Genomic DNA, 20,617 nt, shown 5'->3' on the forward strand with positions numbered 1-20,617 from the left:
AGATGAAGGACAAACCGCTTCACGTACGTAATGCCGTTTGCCCTTGTCTCCGAGTCATGAGGGTGTAACACCACACTCATGAATGTACTGACAGTAACACCATATAAGAACTTCTTGACAGAAAAGTCTAACCAATTTTTTTGGTCTGACCCGGGACTTGATAATCTGTAGTGGAATGTGCTAGCCGCAACGAGTTTTTAGAGATACTTACCATCTGAGCTATTATAATGCGCCTTAATAGCTTTATCGAGCATAGATAGTTCAGCGAACATCGTGTCGTTAGCATTGGGCCTTAGCACGATCCCCTCGAGTTGGTATCGCGGGTACACTAGTTTCCAGGTACCGTTTACTTTGTAGAAGTAAGTTTCATTTACGCGCTGGAAATAAAAACAGTTGAGTATTTGAACAAATTATTTTTATACAAGAGCCTCGAGTGTTACATTTGCCACGATTAATTTATCAGTGTAGTTAAACAAGTCTACCAATCCGCACATGGCCAGCGTGGTAGACTATGGCTAAACCCTTCTCACTCTGAGAGGAGACCCGTGCTCTGTAGTGAGCCGGTGATGGGTTGATCATGATGATGATGGAGTTAAACTGATATTTGAGCTTTTCTGTAATAGGGTTTAAAATGGAATGTTTGGCTTTAAAATTAAAGAGATTCAATTGGTGGATTTTACACAGATCCCAAAGCTACGAATTCTTACAATAAAACATTTTTAAAATGTACTTACTTCCCAATTAATCAAATCCTTCTCCAAATCGACCAAAAATTTATTGCTCCTCAACTTTTCATAGAAAAGTGACTTCTGGAACCTGTAGTAATTGCTCAAATAATACCAACGACTGTGGATATGTATGTCCGATTTCATATCCAAGTCCAAATTGGTCGAAGGATGGGTACATTTGAGTGCAAATTTGTAATCTCTGACTGGCCCGTTGGAATTGTCCGTTAAAATTGATTTCAGTTTCAGATATTCATTTTCGTAGTCCGAATATTGGAGTTCCATGGATAAGTTCATCATTACTGATGGTGTAGTTAGGTATTGTCCTTTCAATGTTACATCCTGGAAAAAAATTAGACTGAGCAATTCGAATGATGAAGAAGGAGGAACAAGACTGAGAAGTTCATGAGCAACTCTCTTAAATACAGGGTGTAATTAGAACGATGCAAAAAACTAAGCGGTATTATTATACGATCTAAACACAATCCAATACTTGTAGTTTTAGTGATTTAGTATTTTTCATACCCGCAGTGTATAATAGCGTACATAAATCAGGGTCTATGCTCCGCCTACGACGCGGCATTAATCCCGCGGCACCTAACTACGCAACGTTCGTTGACTTCTAGCACCAGTTAGGTAGATGTTTTATATTGCGAACTTTTAAAAAAGTACAGGTTTAAAAAATCGCATTTTTTTGTGGTATCTTATCAGTAATCATCAGTATTACCACCTGTCTTCATTGTTGTTAGCTTTTTACTTACACCCTGCGTATCTGATAGAAGACCGATAGGCAGGTGACATTGCGACGGTGATGTAGACTTAAAAATTTCGTCTGAGTATTTAAAAGTAATTTTACTTGCAACTATGAATATTTCTTACCTTCCTGAACGACGGATGTGATAGAGCCAGATATACGTCATGCAAGTTCCCTTCGACATATGGCGGGTTTTCCCACTTGCCCCTCAGTTCGGCGGTTTTGTTCTCGTCTCGCACGTTCCACAGCAAATGTGCGGTGCCGTCCAACAGAGCGTCTTGCAAGCGATATAGTGCGGTCACTCGGAATATGCGGAGAGGGTAACGGACGTCCATTATGATTTGTTGGGACTCTGTGTCAGCCTGCCATCGACGATAAATGATTAAAAGATAAAGTAATATTTGGGCCTACTACCTATTTTATCATTTAACCAAAGTTTTTCTTCGTTTAGTTGCAACTCTGTGTCAATCCGTAAATATAATAAAACCCAAAGAAATATTTAGGCCTATGTGACGCAACTGTACAACTAGTCTTTCTTCGGAGCTTTGCTATATAAATAGAATATGTATGTGAAGAATGAAGATTTATTTATTTATTTATTTTGTTTATTTGAAAGTAATCAACAGCGTAAATACATAATTATTATTTAAATTTAAATCTAGGTATAACAGAAGGCCAAAAGAGATTACTTAAAATTATAATTAAACTATTTTAACAGAATAGAGTTAGAATAAATGTAGGTATATACAATAATAAAATAAAATTACAACAGTGTGTGTATGATTGTATGTGTGTGTGTATGCGTGTGAGAGTGTGTGCTTATGAGTATGTGTGAGCGTGTGTGCATGTGTGTGTGTGTGTAAATGGGAGTGTATGATTGCATGCATATTTAGATGTTAGCTACTTTTTTTTGTTTTACGATGATAGTTTCTTAATTCCTTTTTAAATTTATTGTTTGATAGGTAAAATAAGTCAAACTCAGCGAACTGATTGTTATAAGTACGTACCAAGCGTGGAATTATAGAATTTCGCGCATAATTTGAGTTAGATTTGGGAACATTTAGAAGGCGCGTGTGACGCGTTCTTGAAGGTTGAGCATTAAATGAAAAGGCTGAGAGTAAGCTAGGACAATCGATTGAGCCGGTTAAAATTGCTTGCAGTAACAACATATCACATTGTTCCCTTCTATGTTCCAGTGAGCCGATACCGTAGTGAGTACACGCTTCCTCATAACTATTAAATTTTTTAAAGTCTTTAAAAGCTAAGTATTTAAGAAACTGCCTCTGTATGGTTTCAAGCCTATGGGCATATATTATGTATTGAGGCGACCAGATATTACACGCATATTCTAGAATACTCCGGACATACGCGAAGTAAAGTGTTTTTATGCATTCCACATTACTAAAAGTACGGGTTACCCGTTTGATGGAACCCAATTGTTTGTAAGCTCTATTTACTACCTTATCAATATGGACATCCATTGAAAGTTTAGTATCAAGTTGGATACCCAGATCTCTAACGGTAGTCACTCTGGGTAAGTTTGTGCCATTGATTATGTAGTCAAATTCAATTATATTTATTTTACGAGTCAAAGTTATATGGTGGCACTTTTTAACATTAACTGAGATCCTGTTCCTTGCGTAGTATTCTGTCAAGGCATTGAGGTCTTTTTGTAATTTATAACAATCTTCAATGGAACGTATTGACGATTGTTATAACGATTAAAGATAATACGGAAAATGCATTGGTAAAAGAATTGGTAAAAAGAAAGCAAAACGCATTGGTAGAAACAAAAGTGGCTGGTTGTGGAAGGGATTTCAGCCCGTAATCTTTCTATTCGGAAGATTTCTTTCCTAATAGTAATGTTACGAAAGTAGTCTTGAACGAGTTGATATCAATGATAAAAAGTCATAAAAAAATAACGCAAAAAAATTCAGTGTCCTTTACATAAGAAATTCAAGTAATATTTTTTATTTCTTTCGAATGATGAGAAGATGGCAAGGGAAAACATTAGCGCAAAGATTTTCTGTAGGATTCACCATATTAGTATTTTTTGTAATCTTTTATTTTTGTGTATGAGCTTACACAAGAAAAATAAACAAATTCGAACTTACTACTGTCAAATTGGTGACATGAATAGCGTATCCTAACCACACATCCTCTGCCCAAGTGATTTTGCTGCCCTGCTTCAAGTCTTTATCTACGGCTTCGTATGTGTTGTCGAAGGTCCAGGTCCGACTGCCGTGGATCGCGGTGAACTTCATCTTCTTGCCGATGGCGTATGTGTGGATATCGAGTTTTCCTGTCACATTGAGTATGGACGTGTTGTGAAGGTGGAATAGTGTTGCTTGTTTAACGTCCTGGAATTTTAAAAACCTTTAGAGCCTGCGCAGACAGAAATTTTGGTCCGCGGGGGACAAGACAACTTTTCCTAGTGTTTCGCCGTACATTGTGTATGTCAAAATTATCACCAATACTTACAATACTCCCCATTTCATCATATTCCTGAATATATTTAATACCAACAGGCGTATGAACGTTTTCCACTTGAATATTCATCGTAGCGAGATCCAAATTCCTCTCACTCTTAGTCAAAACCTTGTCAAACATAACTTTAACGAATCTTTCCTTATCAAAATCTATTACAGCATTTCCGTTACTGAACTTTTCTTCCTCTAAGTAGTAATATTCGGAGTTGACTAGATGTTGGTTGGTATTGACTGGTATGGAGAATGCGATGGTGCCGTTCTGTGTGAAGCCTTTGCCGTGTTTAGTGTAAACGTGTGTTGTATTGATCGTCGCTGTTTTGTTTGGCCAGAACAAGTCTACGCGGTTGTCGGAATTTTCATCGACGTTATTTATCTGCAATACAAAAATGTTTAAATTATTCTTCATCTTAAGAAGTTTCCGGTATTTGAATAAGGTTTGCTTAAATCTGTCATTTTAGATAAAAAATTGTGTACTGCAATATTTTGACAGGTTACAGTTAAGACTCAATGAAAACATTGATTCTCAGATCATATATACTATTTTTTTTTGGGTTAAATTGGATACATTGGGTTCAATGATATGCAAAACAAAATCAATAATCTCGAATAACTTACGTCGAATATAGATTTGAGCCAGGGCAGAGTGTGGAAGGGTGTAGAGACATTAAAGTGTCCGTCCGTATGCTTGAACCCTCCGTACCGTACGTCTATGTCCCCTATTTCACAACTACCAGGCCGGTGCATGCGACCTCTGAAAAATAAAGTCAACAATCGATTTTGCTGAAACGTACATTTGACGTACTGATAAAAGCTAACCAGCTTACTACAAAAATGAAACAAGATTAACTGATGACTAAATAGATGATTTTTGTATGGAAAAGTCAGGTTTAAATTTAAGCACGCGTTCAACGGTTGCTTAGGGTTTTCTGTGGTAGCCAATAAAAATTTGTAGTGATTTTACTGTATTACAATTTCTTCCAGTTCCCCAACTTTGTGACTAAGGTGAAATCATAAAGTTGAAAGCCTCGTCATCATTATGATCAACCCATATCAGCTCGCTATAGAGCACGAGTCTCCTCCCGGAGAGGATTTTTGCCCATAGATTATACCACGCTGACCAAGTGCGGTTTGGCAGACTTCAAACACTTTTGAGAACAATATGGAGAACTCTCAGGCATGCATGTTTCGGCACGATGTTTTCCTTCACCATTACGGTAATTACGCACTGCACTTCCGTCATCAGAGTTCTATCCGTCATCCGTGAGAATACCAACGATTATATACGACATATTTCATAAGCTCCCATACAAAACAAACAGGAACGTATTTTCACAGACTCGGGTCGGATGAGTGCGTAGCCGCCGTTAAAGCTAATAAATAAAGATATTTAATTGCCCAAAACGCACATAACTCATAAGTTACAGGTACGAGCCTAGGATCAAACCCCCGACAGGCTATCACGGCTTGTAAGCGGCTAAAAATTATCTCTTACTTGACAACTTGATATCCATGTACCATGTCCTTCTGATACGATCCTTTGACAGTTAACGTCGGCTCCTCCTCATAGAGCGGCGTGTTTAACGTGTAGTCCACGTACTTGGAGCCGTTCACGTCCCATTTGTACGACACTATGTTGTCTATGTCGTTGTACTTGGAGTTGGCCGTCCAGGTTATAGTTGAATTAGCGTCGAAACTCTCACCAAATGTCATCATCTAAGGGAAAATACATCCATACCAATAATATAAATGCGAAAGTGTGTCTGTCTACTAGCTTTTCACGGCCCAAGAGTTTAACCTTTTTTGATGAAATTTGGTATCGAGATCGCTTGCATACCGGGGAAGGACATAGGCTACTTGCCTATGTCCTTGTCCCTCCTGTACTGATCCCGGAAAATCAAAGAGTTCCCACGGGATTTTAAAAATCTAAATCCACGTGGACCAAGTCGCGGGCATCATCTAGTGTGAAATAAATGTTTAGCCGGTAAAGAAAAAGATCAGACGAGGCAAGGAAATAAGACATGTTTTTACGCTTTTAAAACATCTTCTAAAATCAGAACTTCCATAGTTCTTCTCTCTTTGTATAATATCTTCTTTGTATAATACTTAGTTGAAGCACAGAATATATAACAGTACTGACGTTAAAGTTACTTGTTAGAAGTTTGCATTTTTAGACAATTGCAATTAAAACAATTTTGTTTAAAAAATATTCAAGGGTTGATGTCTACTAAACAATTGCTATGATTCCTAACTTACCTGTCCCTTAATACCGGCGCGTATCTTGGTAACATCAGTACGATACAATGCCTCCAGTGATTGTACAGGTTTGTTCGGATTGCCCATTGTGCCATCAATGGATAGCGTGTGTACATCTACGTTCGGCTTCGGCAGTATCGCATTAATTACTAAGTTCAAACGTTGTTGCATTATGACACCAAACGATGCGTTTGCGCCGATTCTGAAAAGTATTGTTGCATTATGTTATTGAGGCTAATTCTTTGTACACAATCTCTAACTGACTAAAATGACATGTGTAAATTCTTTTTTTAGAATGCTCCCTGTGGATGAGAATTGTACTAGATTTAGATCTATCAATTTAGAGATTATGTAAAACAGCATTAGCCACAATGCAATGTAGTCTTATTAAAAGCTAGCATCTAAGGGCTACCACAAAACAGAAAATATTTTAAAAATGAGGAAATTAATATGCGCGTGTGAACACACAAATCCAAAATCTACACAACACTCATGTATACTATACACACATGATCACACACGCAAACTAATACAAATACACATACATACACAATTTTTCACAGTTTAAGTTACGAAAATAGAATACAAAAATGTTACATAGTAATAATTCTTATAAAAAAACACGTAGAATAGACATTGACTTCAGACTTTAAATAACAATAAAGTCGAAAATTCTCCTTCAAGTAAATACAGTACGCGGCCGAAAGTAATGTACATCGACCTTTAGTAATTTTGCATAACCTATAGCAAATTTGTAGAGCACTGTCTCTGTTGTTGAGACCAACAAAACGTCATATAGGTCTGAGTGACAGAGACTACGCTCTACAAAGCCGAAATGTCATGCTAAAGGCCGATGTACATTACTTTCGGCCGCGTCCTGTATGTTTAGCGCTTGTCGTAGGTTAAATTTTATTCGAGGCATTAAACTTACTGCCAAACTCTGTCTAAATCCATCCTGAATCCAGCGTTGGTCTTCGGCAGTCCGTCTGGATCAGTGTTGTTACCGAAGTATATGTCCAGGTCCACGCTTCTTTGTATTGTTTCCACGAGTTGCTGTCCTATTGCCTTTAAATATAAGGTGATCATAAATCACGGTTATAGACTTTATTTCCGACTTCACCCACGTGAATTTTGGGTCTAGGCCCGTATTTTGTGGACCAGTATTTGACGACCTTCCTGGCGCAGTGGTCTTTTTTTTTTTTTTTTTTATTCAGATACAAGTTAGCCCTTGACAGCAATCTCACCTGGTGGTAAGTGATGATGCAGTCTAAGATGATAGCGGGCTAACCTGGGAGGGGTATGGCAGTTTTTATTAAACCCATACCCCTTTGGTTTCTACACGGCATCGTACCGGAACGCTAAATCGCTTGGCGGCACGGCTTTGCCGGTAGGGTGGTAACTAGCCACGGCCGAAGCCTCCCACCAGACCAGACCAGAAATTTAGAAATTATAAAATTCCAAACCCCTGCCAGGAATCGAACCCGGGACCTCCCACTATTAAGACCACAGCGCTCACCACTGCGCCAGGGAGGTCGTCAAAATGGGAGGTCCCGGAGTCGATTTTTAGCAGGTGAAATTTGGAAATTTCATTATCATCATGATCAACCCATCAATGGCTCACTACAAAGCACGGGTCTCCTCTCAGAGTGAGAAGGGGTTTGGCAATAGTCTACCACGCTGGCCATGTGCGGCTTGTAGTGAGCCGGCGATGGGTTGATCAAGAAGATACTTTTTCCAAGTTAGCCCGATTCCATCTTAGACTGCATCAATAAAAACTATCGTAGTCAAGGTCTAACTTATAATGGAATAAAAAATTCAATCAAAATTGGAACAGTAATTAAAAATTTCGAACTGCAAAAGTTTGGTCTCAGTAGTTCCAGTGGTTTGTTCGATGTGCAACGTACAGAAAAACTGTTAATATAATTTTATTATAAGAGATATACGTCATACTAGGATAAATCCTCAATTGTTTCATTAAAATCGTGTAGTCATGGATAAGTAATATGGATAAATAGAAGAAACGTAATGTTTGAACTTTGAACCAAAAATGTCATTATTATACTCACTTTGATATACAAATCTCCAAGTAGGAAACTCCATTTGAGATCACCATCGCCTTTCATTTTCGGTAACGCGTACTTGCATAGCAGATATCCACTTTTCGGTCCAAATCTGTTTATTTACAAAAAAAATATTGCATAAAAATCCACACGAATGGTTACAGTCTATTTTTATCTGGCTAAAAGTATTGCCTTATAGCAATAATTCTTAAAATCTGCAGCCGAATAACCCAGTTACTAGACCAACAAGAGAGTTAAAACGAGACGATTTACGTGAGGCATATAAGCTCTGTCTCGTTTTAACTCTGTTTTAAGTCTAAGCTAAGTCAGAGTGCGTTCTATAGATCTCACCTTTAGAGAAAGAGAGACAAGACTTTATGCACTAGAACAAGAGGCTTTGGTAAATTTTAGAACGCAACGCTGTTTGAGCTGAATTGCACTTTGTTGCGTCGTAAAAGAATTGCTACATACTTGAACGTCTTGAAGTTACTGGAACGTCTATGCGGAGTGAGCCTTTTGTACCTGAGAAATATATACTGCAGTGTTAATTAAGCTTATTGCACGATTTTATAGTAAAACTCACACAAAATCAGTGTCTCCTTTCAAATAGGGGAACTTCTCGAGCGGCGTGACCGCCTGTACGGTCACCACTCGCCGCAGTTCGGGATACATGTCCACGCGGGACTTGAAGTACATCTCCTTGGTCTTCACTTGAGGCATATCCACCTGAAAACACATGTTTATTCATTTTTGTTTACCGAAAAATGTTGCAATATGGAAAAACCGAGCCATACCTTGTGGACTAAGAGCCAGCACGTGCCAGACCTAAGTTTTTTAACACAGGGAGGAACGATCTGCGACTATGAAGTTTGGATCATGGTGGCTTTGGGTTATAACAGGTAATAAAGGTGTAAAAGACGACTAAAATTATCATCAAAATTTATGAAACTAACGTTATGATACCAAGGAAACACTCTAGAAAACCACGTCAGCTATCAATAGCCAACGTTTCATTGTGCGGTCATTCGATTCTATGTAACCCACCGTTATAGTAGAGGAGACTAGAGCTTTGTGGCATCACGTATAGTAAAAGAAATACCTTAAAGTAGACGTCAGTAAAGTTCTGTTCCATCTCAACTTTGGAGCGCATCGTCAGTTCCACGGAGCCCACGATGTGCGCGGTGATGGCGTACACCGTCGGGGACGTTTCACACTTCACTCGGATTGTCACTTGCTGGCCTTGACCTTTTGGCACTAGGGTTAGGGTTAGCTGCGAAAAAATTAACTCTTCAAATCACTACAGACTGAAATTGATACAAATTATGTTTATTGTAAGTAAGTCTGTAGGAGATTCTAACGAGTATATAATATATAATAAATTTTTTAGGGATGATTAAATAGAGGATCTTCCATAAAACGTAAAATCCGCGTCCGCTTTTAGTTTTAAATTTGCTAACAATTTTAAATTATGGATTTCACTAAAAAAGTACGTCAAATTACGTTAAATTGTATGACGTCACGTCTAGTATGTATTTCATACAAGCTACCATACATGGGGTTATTCAAGGGGCGGACCAGCAAATTTCTGAAAGGCCGGCAACGCATTGGTGGTTCCTCTGGTACTGCAAATGTTCATGGGCGGCGGTAATCATTTAACATCAGGTGGGTCGCCTACTCATTTGCTCGCCATTTTTATTTAAAAATAGAATACTAAGCGTTTTGACATTTGATAAATAGTTGCTGATTTGACTAATAGTCATCATCCCTATTCTCCTCGTCTATTTTTGCCTACGTTTGGTCATAAATATTGAAGTCTTACCTCCAATGGATCCCGATTCAGAACTTTTCCTGTGATGCTATACTCGGACGCTTCTCTTACAAAAGATCCGCGAATATCGTCGCCGTCAAATTCCCCGATAATTTTCATTGCTCTGTTTTAAAAACCATCGATATTATAAAATCTATACATAGTTTACGTTCGCAATTAACGTGATTTACATACGCGCATTCGACCGCACGGTACGTGTTCTACGCAACAATTTTTCTACCATATTTTGTTGATATGCGCATAATGTGGATTATAATTCTGAATTTTTTCAATGGCGAAAATAATGAAGTTTCAGTATTAGACAAAAGCCTTATGATGTCGTTGGACACTGAAGCGAAGCTGTCTCGTTTAGTCATATGGACATTTCTTCATCACATTGGTTCGTTCATTTCATTTTTTGCCATGTAGGTTCCCTATCCCAAACAAAAAATCAAAAACTTCACTTCAATTTGCAATGAATACTTACCTAAAACCTCTATGAGGGCTGCTGAGGGCCACACTCAGCGAAGCCGGCCACTGATCAGCCTTTAGTGAGTAATAATCGTCCTCGGTGTTGAAGTCAACAGTCAAGGTCCGGCGGTGATTCTCGTCGCTGAACAAAAACGCAAGTTCCGCCGGTGAGAGCACGGGAACTAATGCGCCTCGCGCTTTGAACCGGATGTGACGGTTTGGCGGCGGGCGCCATACTGCGTCCGCGAAGATCTATACATATATCAAAATATTATGTGTTTGCAAAATGGTTTGTTTTACAAAACAATGTGGCAAATTCTGTTATACACAATCTCTAAATTGGCAGATCTAAATCTAGTGCTATCTTTTTCCGCAGAGAGTATTATGAAAGGGGTAATAATACATTTAGAATTATCATAGATTTGTAGAAGTTAGAGAAATTAGGAATTGAACAAAAACTTTTTGCTTCCATAATAAAATGCCATAGCCTTTCTATCTTGTTAGATATTTTTCGAAATTTTCGCATGCTAATTTTATAAGTAAAATGAGATGATTTTCGTTTTTAAAAACAGTGAAATCAATAAATATCACTTAAAATACAAGAATCCCTTTCAGAGGAATGTGCTGCAGCGCTCAAATAACTTTGTCGATAAAATAAATGAACACTACAAAAAATTTTGAAAGTAGCAAGTACCAAGAAAATTGTAAAGTAGCAAAACATTTAAGAAAAAAATTAAGTACTTACATAGTTGTTCTCATTGCCCTGTTGGATTTGTATGCCACCGCCGACCACATTTTCCACATCTGAGAAATCTTTCTTAAACTCCATCTTAATGAAGTAGTCTTCTAAGTAAGCAGAGGTTAGGTTTAAGCTTCCAGAGGTTTCTACGAATGGATCGTCCAGCTGTTTGAAAGATTTTAAATTAGAATTACGTAAAGCTGAGGTTGTTTGGAAAAAGAGAAATCTTATGTCGAAATAGGATACTGTACCCAGACATTCGCTTTTTTTGAAAAGATGTACGAGAAATATTTTTGAGGTCGGTTACAAAAGTTATATTTGGCCTACAAACTGTCCAAAATACTACCCGAGGTATGTAAGTTTTCTTACGAAATTTTTATTTACTATTAGAGTATCAGTATAAAATTACGTATAAAAATAATCTATACTAATATTATAAAAAGGTAAAGTTTGTATGTTTGTTTGTAGGACGTAATCTCTGGAACTACTGAACCGATTTTGAAAATTCTTTCACCAGTAGAAAGCTACATTATTTCTGAGTAACATAGGCTATATTTTATTTACAAACAATTAGATAGCCCTACGAAAATTTAATAAGCTACCCGTGTCGCTACTTATTTGTTACATCTGAGCCATGAAAATTTCAAAGCGAAAGGGATGCTTTGAAAATTTTAGGCTTATAATAATAAGCCTAAAATTTACAAAGCAGGTGTAAAGCAGGTATAAAGCAGGTGTAAAGGGACCGAGTCTTGACGGATTATTATTACTATTACTTACTTCAAGTCTTGCGAGTGCAGTAACAGTGAACGAAGGCATAGCGATGTCAGCGGATAGTTTCCACAACGCATCCTCCAATCTTGCGGACACGCGCGCTTCGAGTGCGGGTAACACGGCCAGGGGAGTGGCGATACCGACGGACGCGAGATACGATAGATATGCGTCATCTTCGCCCTTTTCTGTCTCGTAGTAGATCTTATATGATATCTATTGGAAGGAATCATATTTTGATTTAGCTACTCAGGGCAATTTGGTTTAAACAAGGGGGAAAGAGAGAAAAGTTTTAATCTGCTAGTTAAATATCTTGTGTCAAATTGTACCGGAAATATATGCTGTAAACTCAAAGCATTATGTGCTATGGATATTCGGTGGGGTAATCTCACACAACACTACAAGAATGCTATTCTTCAACTAAGAGTTATCTGTAAACCCTTATTTCAGTATTTGTTTCATTGTTTTAAAAACTATTTATAGTTTTACATCAAGTAGATATAGGAATATGACTTTTCAAACACATGTTTAAACCTTATTTCGAGGTTTAATTATAAAAACCTTTGGTGGCAAGATCCTATATTCTACAATAAGACCACGTAAAAACGCCTACATTTTTACAATTTACGTGTGAAAAGAACCCTTTCAGGATTTATATTTTCTGATGCTATACCTGTGTTCCACAATTTGAGAGACTGACCTATTACCGTTTTAACTACAACATAGAACTTAAGCGTGTGTTTATGTTGACAAGCAAACACAATTCAGGCATAAATTTTTATTCAAACATCTCACCTCATGCCAATAAGTGCCATTGTACAGCAAAGCGACGCAAGTGACGTTGAACTTCTCCCCAATAGAGATATCCACCGTGTACACAGACTTCAACTGTTGCACAGATTGGAATGGTGTGACCAGGTTTAAGGTGTTTTGCATTACCGTGTACGACTGTAAAACACAAAAAGTTTAATAATCATGAAATACTTTCTTTCTCAATGACTAGATGATCCGCTCCGGCTTCCCTCGAGCGGAATTTTTGAAAATCAGTAAGGGAGTGGAATGTCCAAAAATCCTGAAACTATTTATTACACTACTTACACTACTACAAACCAAAGCCCAACCCAAACGCCAATTCTCGTAGTTATATACAAACTTTCATCCGCTATTTAACACTTTTAGTGACGTCAGCACTAGACTGAAGTTTCGAGTTGATTGTATATTTTTACTTAAATATACGTCAAATGTCGTCAAAATAAGGTCATTTTGATGTTAATGATGGTTCCAGCGCAATAGCAATTTGCGAGACTTATACTATGACTTTAAATGAAGAAAGTTTTTACTTACCTCTAATATAAAAACGTCTGTCAAAACAATAGGTGTTTTATTTGGCAGGTGTAAAGTGGCGTTTGCTTCTAATATATTCTCTTCATCCGGACCATCAAACTGAAAAAGTTTAATCAAGTTAATATTGTTTAAAAAAATAATCAATTAGACATTGTGCCAGCTAAACAGAACATTTGTAAGTGTACGAATTCATTAGAATAATTTTATAATAGTTTATAATTTTATAATTTTTTAAAACAAACAATAAAACAGACCTAGAATATACCAATTTATAATAGAAGCGTCTGGCCAAGTACCTACTTAAGTTTGACAGCTACAAAGTATGATGGTCAATTACCCTAGATTAGCTGTTCTCTCACTATTGGCTTAAATACAGTGTTGCAGAAAGTATACCTTTATTCTTCCAATTATAACGCTATAAAGAAACGAATCGGAAAGAGCAACGCTAACCATACGATCTCACTTACACAAGATCAATTAGCACCACATCGTTTCAATTTTTATTTATTTACACGCGTTAAATACAACAATTGCTATTTCACCAACGTCCGTTTTAGGATGTCTTTTTAACCTCTACTTTACCAAAGTTATCGGAACTTTTCTGGGACCATTTCAAAAGCACATCTGTCCAGAAAAATATAGAGTAGTATGTATTTAGAAATTTAATCAGAAGACTGAGTATTTCCTCAGCTTTTTTGTAAGGTCGATTTAATAAAATACCTTCATCATATGAGCGTGGAAGGTGATGGTAGGATAGTACAACGTGTCCAAAGTGACGCTCGCTTCGGTGTCGAAGTTCTCCACGAACACGTTCGGGTTGACAGGCTTGTGTTGTAAGCGGTCGTTTATCACGTCCAGCAGACCTTTGCCGTTGTCCACGAGCAGGATGGCTATACCGAACTACATGGATAGAAAAGGACAAGTAATGAAATAATTTGGTTGTTGAGGCTTAAAAAAAACTTTGGCATAAGATATTGGCAAAAAACAAATCTAAGTTAAAAATGCTTTCATGGCGGATCAATTGTGAAAAAGATGGCACTACCTTTACCTGTCAATTTAGTTCCGTAAGTGTAGCCCACAACAGAAATATCAAGAATCAAAAAATGTTATTTAAAGGTTAATTTAGCTACGCTTTTACTGCAGAAGCATTGAAGTAGGTAGAGAAATGCCATTGTTACGAGTACATTAAACTAAAGCGGCTCCAAGAGTAGGGTTATAATTATTTACCGTTTGAGGATTTCAGTCCAATTAGTCATATACTTGCCTTATGTTTGGAAAGTCGAATAGACAGCTCTGTATCAAGTCCTTTCTTGAATCTATTTTTAAGGACAAGACCGTTTTCCTCAAAGCCATCAAGTGGCGTGTAAAGTTTGTAAACATATACGAAGTCGAGTAGAGACTTCCATTGCCAAATGCCCGTGAAACCAAAGTCCATTGAGCCCCAACCCACTCTGAAGTCCACCTGTAAATAGATTAATTAAACTGGTTCAAGAACTCTTTGTTTTTTTAAGTTCCCATTTCAGAGATTATAATATTATTTTTACTTGTCGTTTGTAACCGTAAAAATGAATTAATACTCAAAAGTGTATACAATATCAGGGCGACTTAGGGATGGGTATTCTTTGTGCCAATTCAAAAACAGAGGCGTGTTATGGGAGTATTTCAAGATGTATAGTATTTTTGACGGAACTTTGACGTTTGGCTACGTCCTTGGAACTCCACAGTTGTGTGTGGCTAGAAGTTGATTTCCTTTTACTTGTCATGATTGTCATTTATTAAACGTTAGTGATAAATAATACGTTCGTAAACTGTCAAATGTGAAATGCGGATAATAATAATACGAGTATGTATGATTTTCTCAATAAATTCAATAATACTGTACCTCTTCGGGAGCTCTTTTGGCAGTTATCATAGCTCTATTGAGGTACTGTAGAGGTAACGCCACGTGCCCAAATATTTGGAAATCTTGCAGCGATAACAATTTTAATAGTACTTCAATACCTGTGAAAATAAATGTGGGGCTTAACAACAAAAACGTAAACCGAAAAAAAACCGATCAAATGTGAGTTGGGCTCGCACATGAAGGGTTCCGTACCATCGTACAAGATATAACACTTTTATGTGTGACGCCGCAAGTTAATGACGGACTTAAACTAATTATTATTTGTTCATGAACACATTTTAATTTTTTTGTGATATTTTGTTGGTGTATCCAAATGGTTAGCGCCCACTGAGATTTTTGTCTCCATAATTTGTATGGGATAACGTAACAGAGACAGAAAGCTATACTAACTTCTTTCCGCGGATAGAGTTTAGTTAAAGAAAAAAAGTGATATTATAAAATATTACCGGTAGTAGAGTTGGGTGTTACTATCATGGCCACCAGATGTCTGTCGTGCTCCACAAATCCGAACCTAGCCGTCGTTTGCGAGAACTGCGGGATTGGACTCGTCACATTTACCACCAACATGCAATTTGTGATACGTCGCATATGACCTGAGGACAAAATTATACATGTCTTATTGACTTATGGACTTTACTTGATTTAAGGTTATCCCCACATACGTTTACTCCATACGAACGTACAGTGATCGCGAAACAGTAACAACCTGAAGTTGCAACATTGCGGTCTGCGCAGATCATAGACTAAACATTAATTACACAAGCCTAGCTGAGATGTTTTTGTACAGTGTGCAGTCATACACCTCGTGTTCAGATTGGACTACTTCGTTTACTCGTTTATTTATTCATTTGCTTTCATGATTACATGAAGCCCCGTTAAGGCATTGCAAAGTTACGCTCTTACTTCTTTTGCGCGCAGTTTATTTAAGCTGAAACTTCTATATTATAATATGGTCTAATTATATAAATAAGCCAGATATCGATTCATTTCTGCATTATCTATGGCCGACACAAAACAAGATAGTAAATTTATATTGGTTTTTAAAGTTATGACCATTGAAACAGTATCTTAGAGCAAATTTTATGTTTTTAATTAATAAATTACTCGTATAATGAGAAAATACAAAATTGCAAAACTAACAACGTTTAGGCATACTTCAATGTAATTAGTTTTGTAAAACAACTACGTAATAAAAAACGTTGCCAAAACATCGCGCATCTCGTTCTTGAGTACGTCCCGCACGTAAATGTGAATTGAAATAGCATTCTTTCGTGCACAACTTGGATATGTGCACAATTTAAAGCTTAACGGATTAGATACAATTTTAACTGGTGGTATGTTCAAATACGTACCGTCAACATAGATCTTCATAACCTTTTTTTCCAAATCTAGATGGGTAACACCTTTTATGTCTCTCTTATGGCCAAACATAAATTCAGTTTGCAAAAATCCTTTTGTATAACCCTGGTAATGAAAATACACTATTAACTAATATATATATATAATACAAGGTATAGACGAGGGCTCACAAACGAATTGACATCGCTCAAGTGGTCTGGTTTGCACACAAATACACATTTCTTATAACGAAATGTAAAAAAAAGTTTTACAATATCAACAACTTCAGTTTATTATAAACCTTACCACTTGAACATAAGGTTTAATAACGATTATTAAATATTTGTATTTAAGACCTTGTCATCAACAATAAATTTAAAGTATTCGCATTTTTCAAATGACAACATAAATATTTATTCTAAAATAAAACTTAACACCTAAGCAATAAGTCTAAAGCGAAAGCGAGTGAAATAAGCGTTTTGGCTGATATTTTTCGGGCCGCATTGAAGCACTTATTTCATTTCTTGAGCATTCTATTTCATGAAATACACACTTATTTTCTAGTACAATTTGAGAAATACGACAGTAAAATACAAGATAAAATAGGCATAGATTTGTTCCTTACAAAATATTGTCAAATAAGGGCAGTACTCACTGGGAACGGTGTAAGTAGGACTACTTTTCCAGTGACGTTGTTCTCATTAAGTCCTTTATGTATCGCCCAGGAAGAATTAATCATAAGTAAGCCGTCTTCATTGTACTAAACAGCAAAATATTACAAATCAATCAATTATCTTAAAATGCTTTTAACCGATCATTTGTGCTCAAAACATAATATTACCATATTACGTTTTGAGCACAAAAGTATAAAAAAATATTCGCATAAAAATAAACTAATATCTTTGTTACTTAAAATCTATGGGCGAAATGGATGATAAAAGACTATCTACAGCAGATTAAGCTGGAAGAATAATTTTGGATACTGACCTGAAAACTCAGCAAAGTATCAGCGCTTTTCTTCCAAACGACCGTATGTTTTGCAATAGCAGCCGCTCTCGGCAAGGTCGGTATGGTGGAGTTAACAGAGGCGTTAATTTCTCCATAGAACTTGGTAGTCGTGAACAGGTAATCCGCTAGAAGATGGAACGCGAGGAAATTGTCCTGCCAGTTCATACTGCCGTTGACAGCTTGCTTGTTGTCTTTGTATCGCCACCTGTATAGAAAATTTTCATATCCTTACATTTGTAATTTCAGATTAGCCAATTTAGACGGGTTTATCCAAGTGAAAAAGGCTGTTTGATTCTAAATTAGAAAAAATAATTTCAGCGAATCGAAGAGAACTAACGGGCGTTACACAACAAAACTTTAGAATATTCGCATTCTCTTCTTACTAATATGTAACATGAAAAGGATAGACACAGTTTGACAGTTTTAAATTTAATAGACCCGTCAACCTTCGTGACTTTAGCTGCTAGTCGCGAGCCTATTGTTTAAATTTGTAGCGTACACTAAAATTTAGTCTTTAAATGTAAAACTTATGTTCCGTCCTTCATTAGCAATATTAAAAAGAAAACGAAGCAGATACTCTAAATTTAGTTTAGAGAAAGACAACAGAATCGGTGCCAATGTACTCACAACAATTAGAATGTAGAATTGGAATAAATCTTTAAACATCTATTACCTACTTGGTTCGACATAAGTACTGTTAATTATTATCGATCTGTTTGGTGGTACGAAATAAGAGGCTACTATTCGATTTATAACAATATGCCTTGTATAAAAATAATTGCAATCCGAGCGAGCTGCAATCTCGCTCATGGTCATCTAGTGCTCATTTTACTTAACACAAACCGTTTAGTTAGGTAAGAAATTATGAACCACCTCATGTGATCCCTATTTATTATGATTTGTGGCTTAAAAAGCTCTCTCTCTCTTACTCACATAAGGTTGAAACTTGTGTCCTCCCAGAATGGGAAAGGCGTGCTGAGGCTGGACAGCAAGGCGTATACGGTTTGATCTTGAACCTCGGAGTAAGCCTTCACTCGCCACATTATTGACGTTTGACTCGCCCAGCCCATCTGGACCATCCACTCGCAGAACCAATCTAAACAGGGTATAGAGATAATATGTGGGAATACCAAAACATAAACTTAGTTATCTATATAATATACAAAAGGAAAAGCTGACTGACTGACTGATATATCAACGCACAATTCAAACCACTTGACAGATCGGATTGTTTGGCATGCAGATAGCTATTTTGACGTAAACATCCGCTAAGCTCGGTGTGGCACTACTGAAAGCCTTAAGAAGAAGAAGAACATCCGCTAAGAAAGGATTTTAGAAAATTCAACTCTTAAGGGGTAAAATTGAGGTTTGAGATTTATGTCGTTCACGCGGACGAAGTCGCGGGAATAAGCTAGTGTCAAATATATACAAAAATGACTTGACTAGAAATCACGCTTTTCTGAAGGAAGCAAAGTTAGAGATAGTGCCGTCACTATCATTATAAGTCTTATAGCGTATTAGTTTAGTTTAGGTCTAAAAAAGCTGTGAGATGTCTTGGGAGCCGTGAGCAAGACAGAGTACAGTTTCGGGTGTCAGAAGCGAAGCTGTACGCTATCTTGTTCACTTATATGAGCAATGAGGTGCGTTTCATTGCCGCGTTTGTGATGCGGATTAACTTTTCCAAGTTTGGTTCCTATCTGCAAAGAAGCTTCGCATCGATAATTTGCTTCCACCTTTTGAAGGTTCTAACCATGTTTATAGTAATCAACCAGGAGTGGAATATTCTAATCAATTTTGGACCAATTATTTGATTAAATATTGATATATTTATGTGAACTGTGATGCAATTGCCAATTTACCTCAGCTTAAGAAAGTAAGCGTTTTCGAACACAATCAGGTTAAATATCATATCATTTTGTTGTTTGGTTTTTAACCTGATGATTGATTGATTAATTTTCGTCTGAGAAGATTCAATTTTGGATTTAACGAATAAATTTTATACAAGCGCCGTACTTACCTTTCAACAAGAAATCAAATTCTCCGTTAACAACTCTTCCGGGATAATGTAAAGTGACGTGGCCGCCATGGTGCCAGGCCCCCTTGTGATCTAACTTGGCGTCTATGCTGAGTTTCTGAGAGGGGTCTCTGTTAGCGTCCCAGTTTAGCGAAGCACTTAGCCGTTTCTGACGAGGTGTTATCGAGCGTTGGTACGATACGTGGACATCGCGGAGTCTAAAAAAATATTTAGCGTTTATAATCCGTGTTGCACAGCATTTAAAAAAGAATACCAGGCAAGTTTATTATGCTGACTAATATTCTTCTTTCCCCTCCAACTAAGCGTAAAGCTTGTGCTAGGACAATAGTGCAACGGGTGGGGTTTAAACCGGTGACCTTTTGAATTTCAGTCCGCTCCTTTAACCGTTAAGTTTCCGAGGTTCTAAATTGACTTATTTATGAAGTTGGGAGTTTTCAATCCCTTTAAAACCGTATGCGTATCGCTTAACTGAAACAGCTCGTACACGGCTTGCGGAAGGGCTAGAGATAAGTTTGAGAGCCTTGACTTTTATGTCAACTATCACCCTCCCGCAATCTGCTCCTTACAGTACACGGCAGAAAATAATGCACATCGGCCTTTAGAATGACATTTCGGCTTTGTAGAACGTTCTCTCTGTCACTCATACCTATATGACGTTTTGTCGGTCTCAACGACAGAGAAAATGCTCTACAAATCCGCTATCTCCTACTAAAAGGTCGATGTAGATTATTTTGACGCGTACTTGTACCTAACGGGCCTTCGCAGTGAAACAGTATATAACCCATAATAATTTATGGTAGTGAAAATTTCAATATCAGCAGACGTACCTATACGAACTGTTTTGGAGTACTTAAACTATAAAATATCTTCATTGCATTGCTATAGAGTTTAAGTTACGTTCGAAATGAAATAAAGACGTGTTG

General features: G+C 37.2%; 1 protein-coding gene across 2 annotated transcripts in view; it reads right to left on the bottom strand.

The window, feature by feature from the left end:
* Apoltp (Apolipoprotein lipid transfer particle) overlaps positions 1-20,617 on the bottom strand; it is a 55,584-nt gene that overhangs the window by 10,239 nt on the left and 24,728 nt on the right. For both annotated transcript variants that reach the window (XM_034969900.2, XM_069499940.1), the window contains exons 28-54: positions 19,677-19,891; positions 18,593-18,755; positions 17,639-17,864; positions 17,307-17,411; positions 16,666-16,777; positions 15,760-15,906; positions 15,293-15,411; positions 14,675-14,872; positions 14,131-14,310; positions 13,411-13,509; positions 12,862-13,014; positions 12,076-12,282; positions 11,305-11,463; positions 10,576-10,811; positions 10,101-10,212; positions 9,381-9,551; positions 8,865-9,007; positions 8,288-8,393; positions 7,153-7,286; positions 6,222-6,423; positions 5,461-5,681; positions 4,584-4,719; positions 3,961-4,341; positions 3,594-3,839; positions 1,605-1,841; positions 735-1,067; positions 212-377 (exon numbers count right to left, since the gene is read on the bottom strand). In XM_034969900.2, the coding sequence (XP_034825791.2) occupies positions 212-377; positions 735-1,067; positions 1,605-1,841; positions 3,594-3,839; positions 3,961-4,341; positions 4,584-4,719; positions 5,461-5,681; positions 6,222-6,423; positions 7,153-7,286; positions 8,288-8,393; positions 8,865-9,007; positions 9,381-9,551; positions 10,101-10,212; positions 10,576-10,811; positions 11,305-11,463; positions 12,076-12,282; positions 12,862-13,014; positions 13,411-13,509; positions 14,131-14,310; positions 14,675-14,872; positions 15,293-15,411; positions 15,760-15,906; positions 16,666-16,777; positions 17,307-17,411; positions 17,639-17,864; positions 18,593-18,755; positions 19,677-19,891 (4,907 nt within the window). The remainder of the gene's footprint in view (positions 1-211; positions 378-734; positions 1,068-1,604; positions 1,842-3,593; positions 3,840-3,960; positions 4,342-4,583; positions 4,720-5,460; positions 5,682-6,221; positions 6,424-7,152; positions 7,287-8,287; positions 8,394-8,864; positions 9,008-9,380; positions 9,552-10,100; positions 10,213-10,575; positions 10,812-11,304; positions 11,464-12,075; positions 12,283-12,861; positions 13,015-13,410; positions 13,510-14,130; positions 14,311-14,674; positions 14,873-15,292; positions 15,412-15,759; positions 15,907-16,665; positions 16,778-17,306; positions 17,412-17,638; positions 17,865-18,592; positions 18,756-19,676; positions 19,892-20,617) is intronic.

Source organism: Maniola hyperantus, chromosome 7 (assembly GCF_902806685.2).
Source record: "Maniola hyperantus chromosome 7, iAphHyp1.2, whole genome shotgun sequence".
Lineage (NCBI taxonomy): Eukaryota > Metazoa > Arthropoda > Insecta > Lepidoptera > Nymphalidae > Maniola > Maniola hyperantus.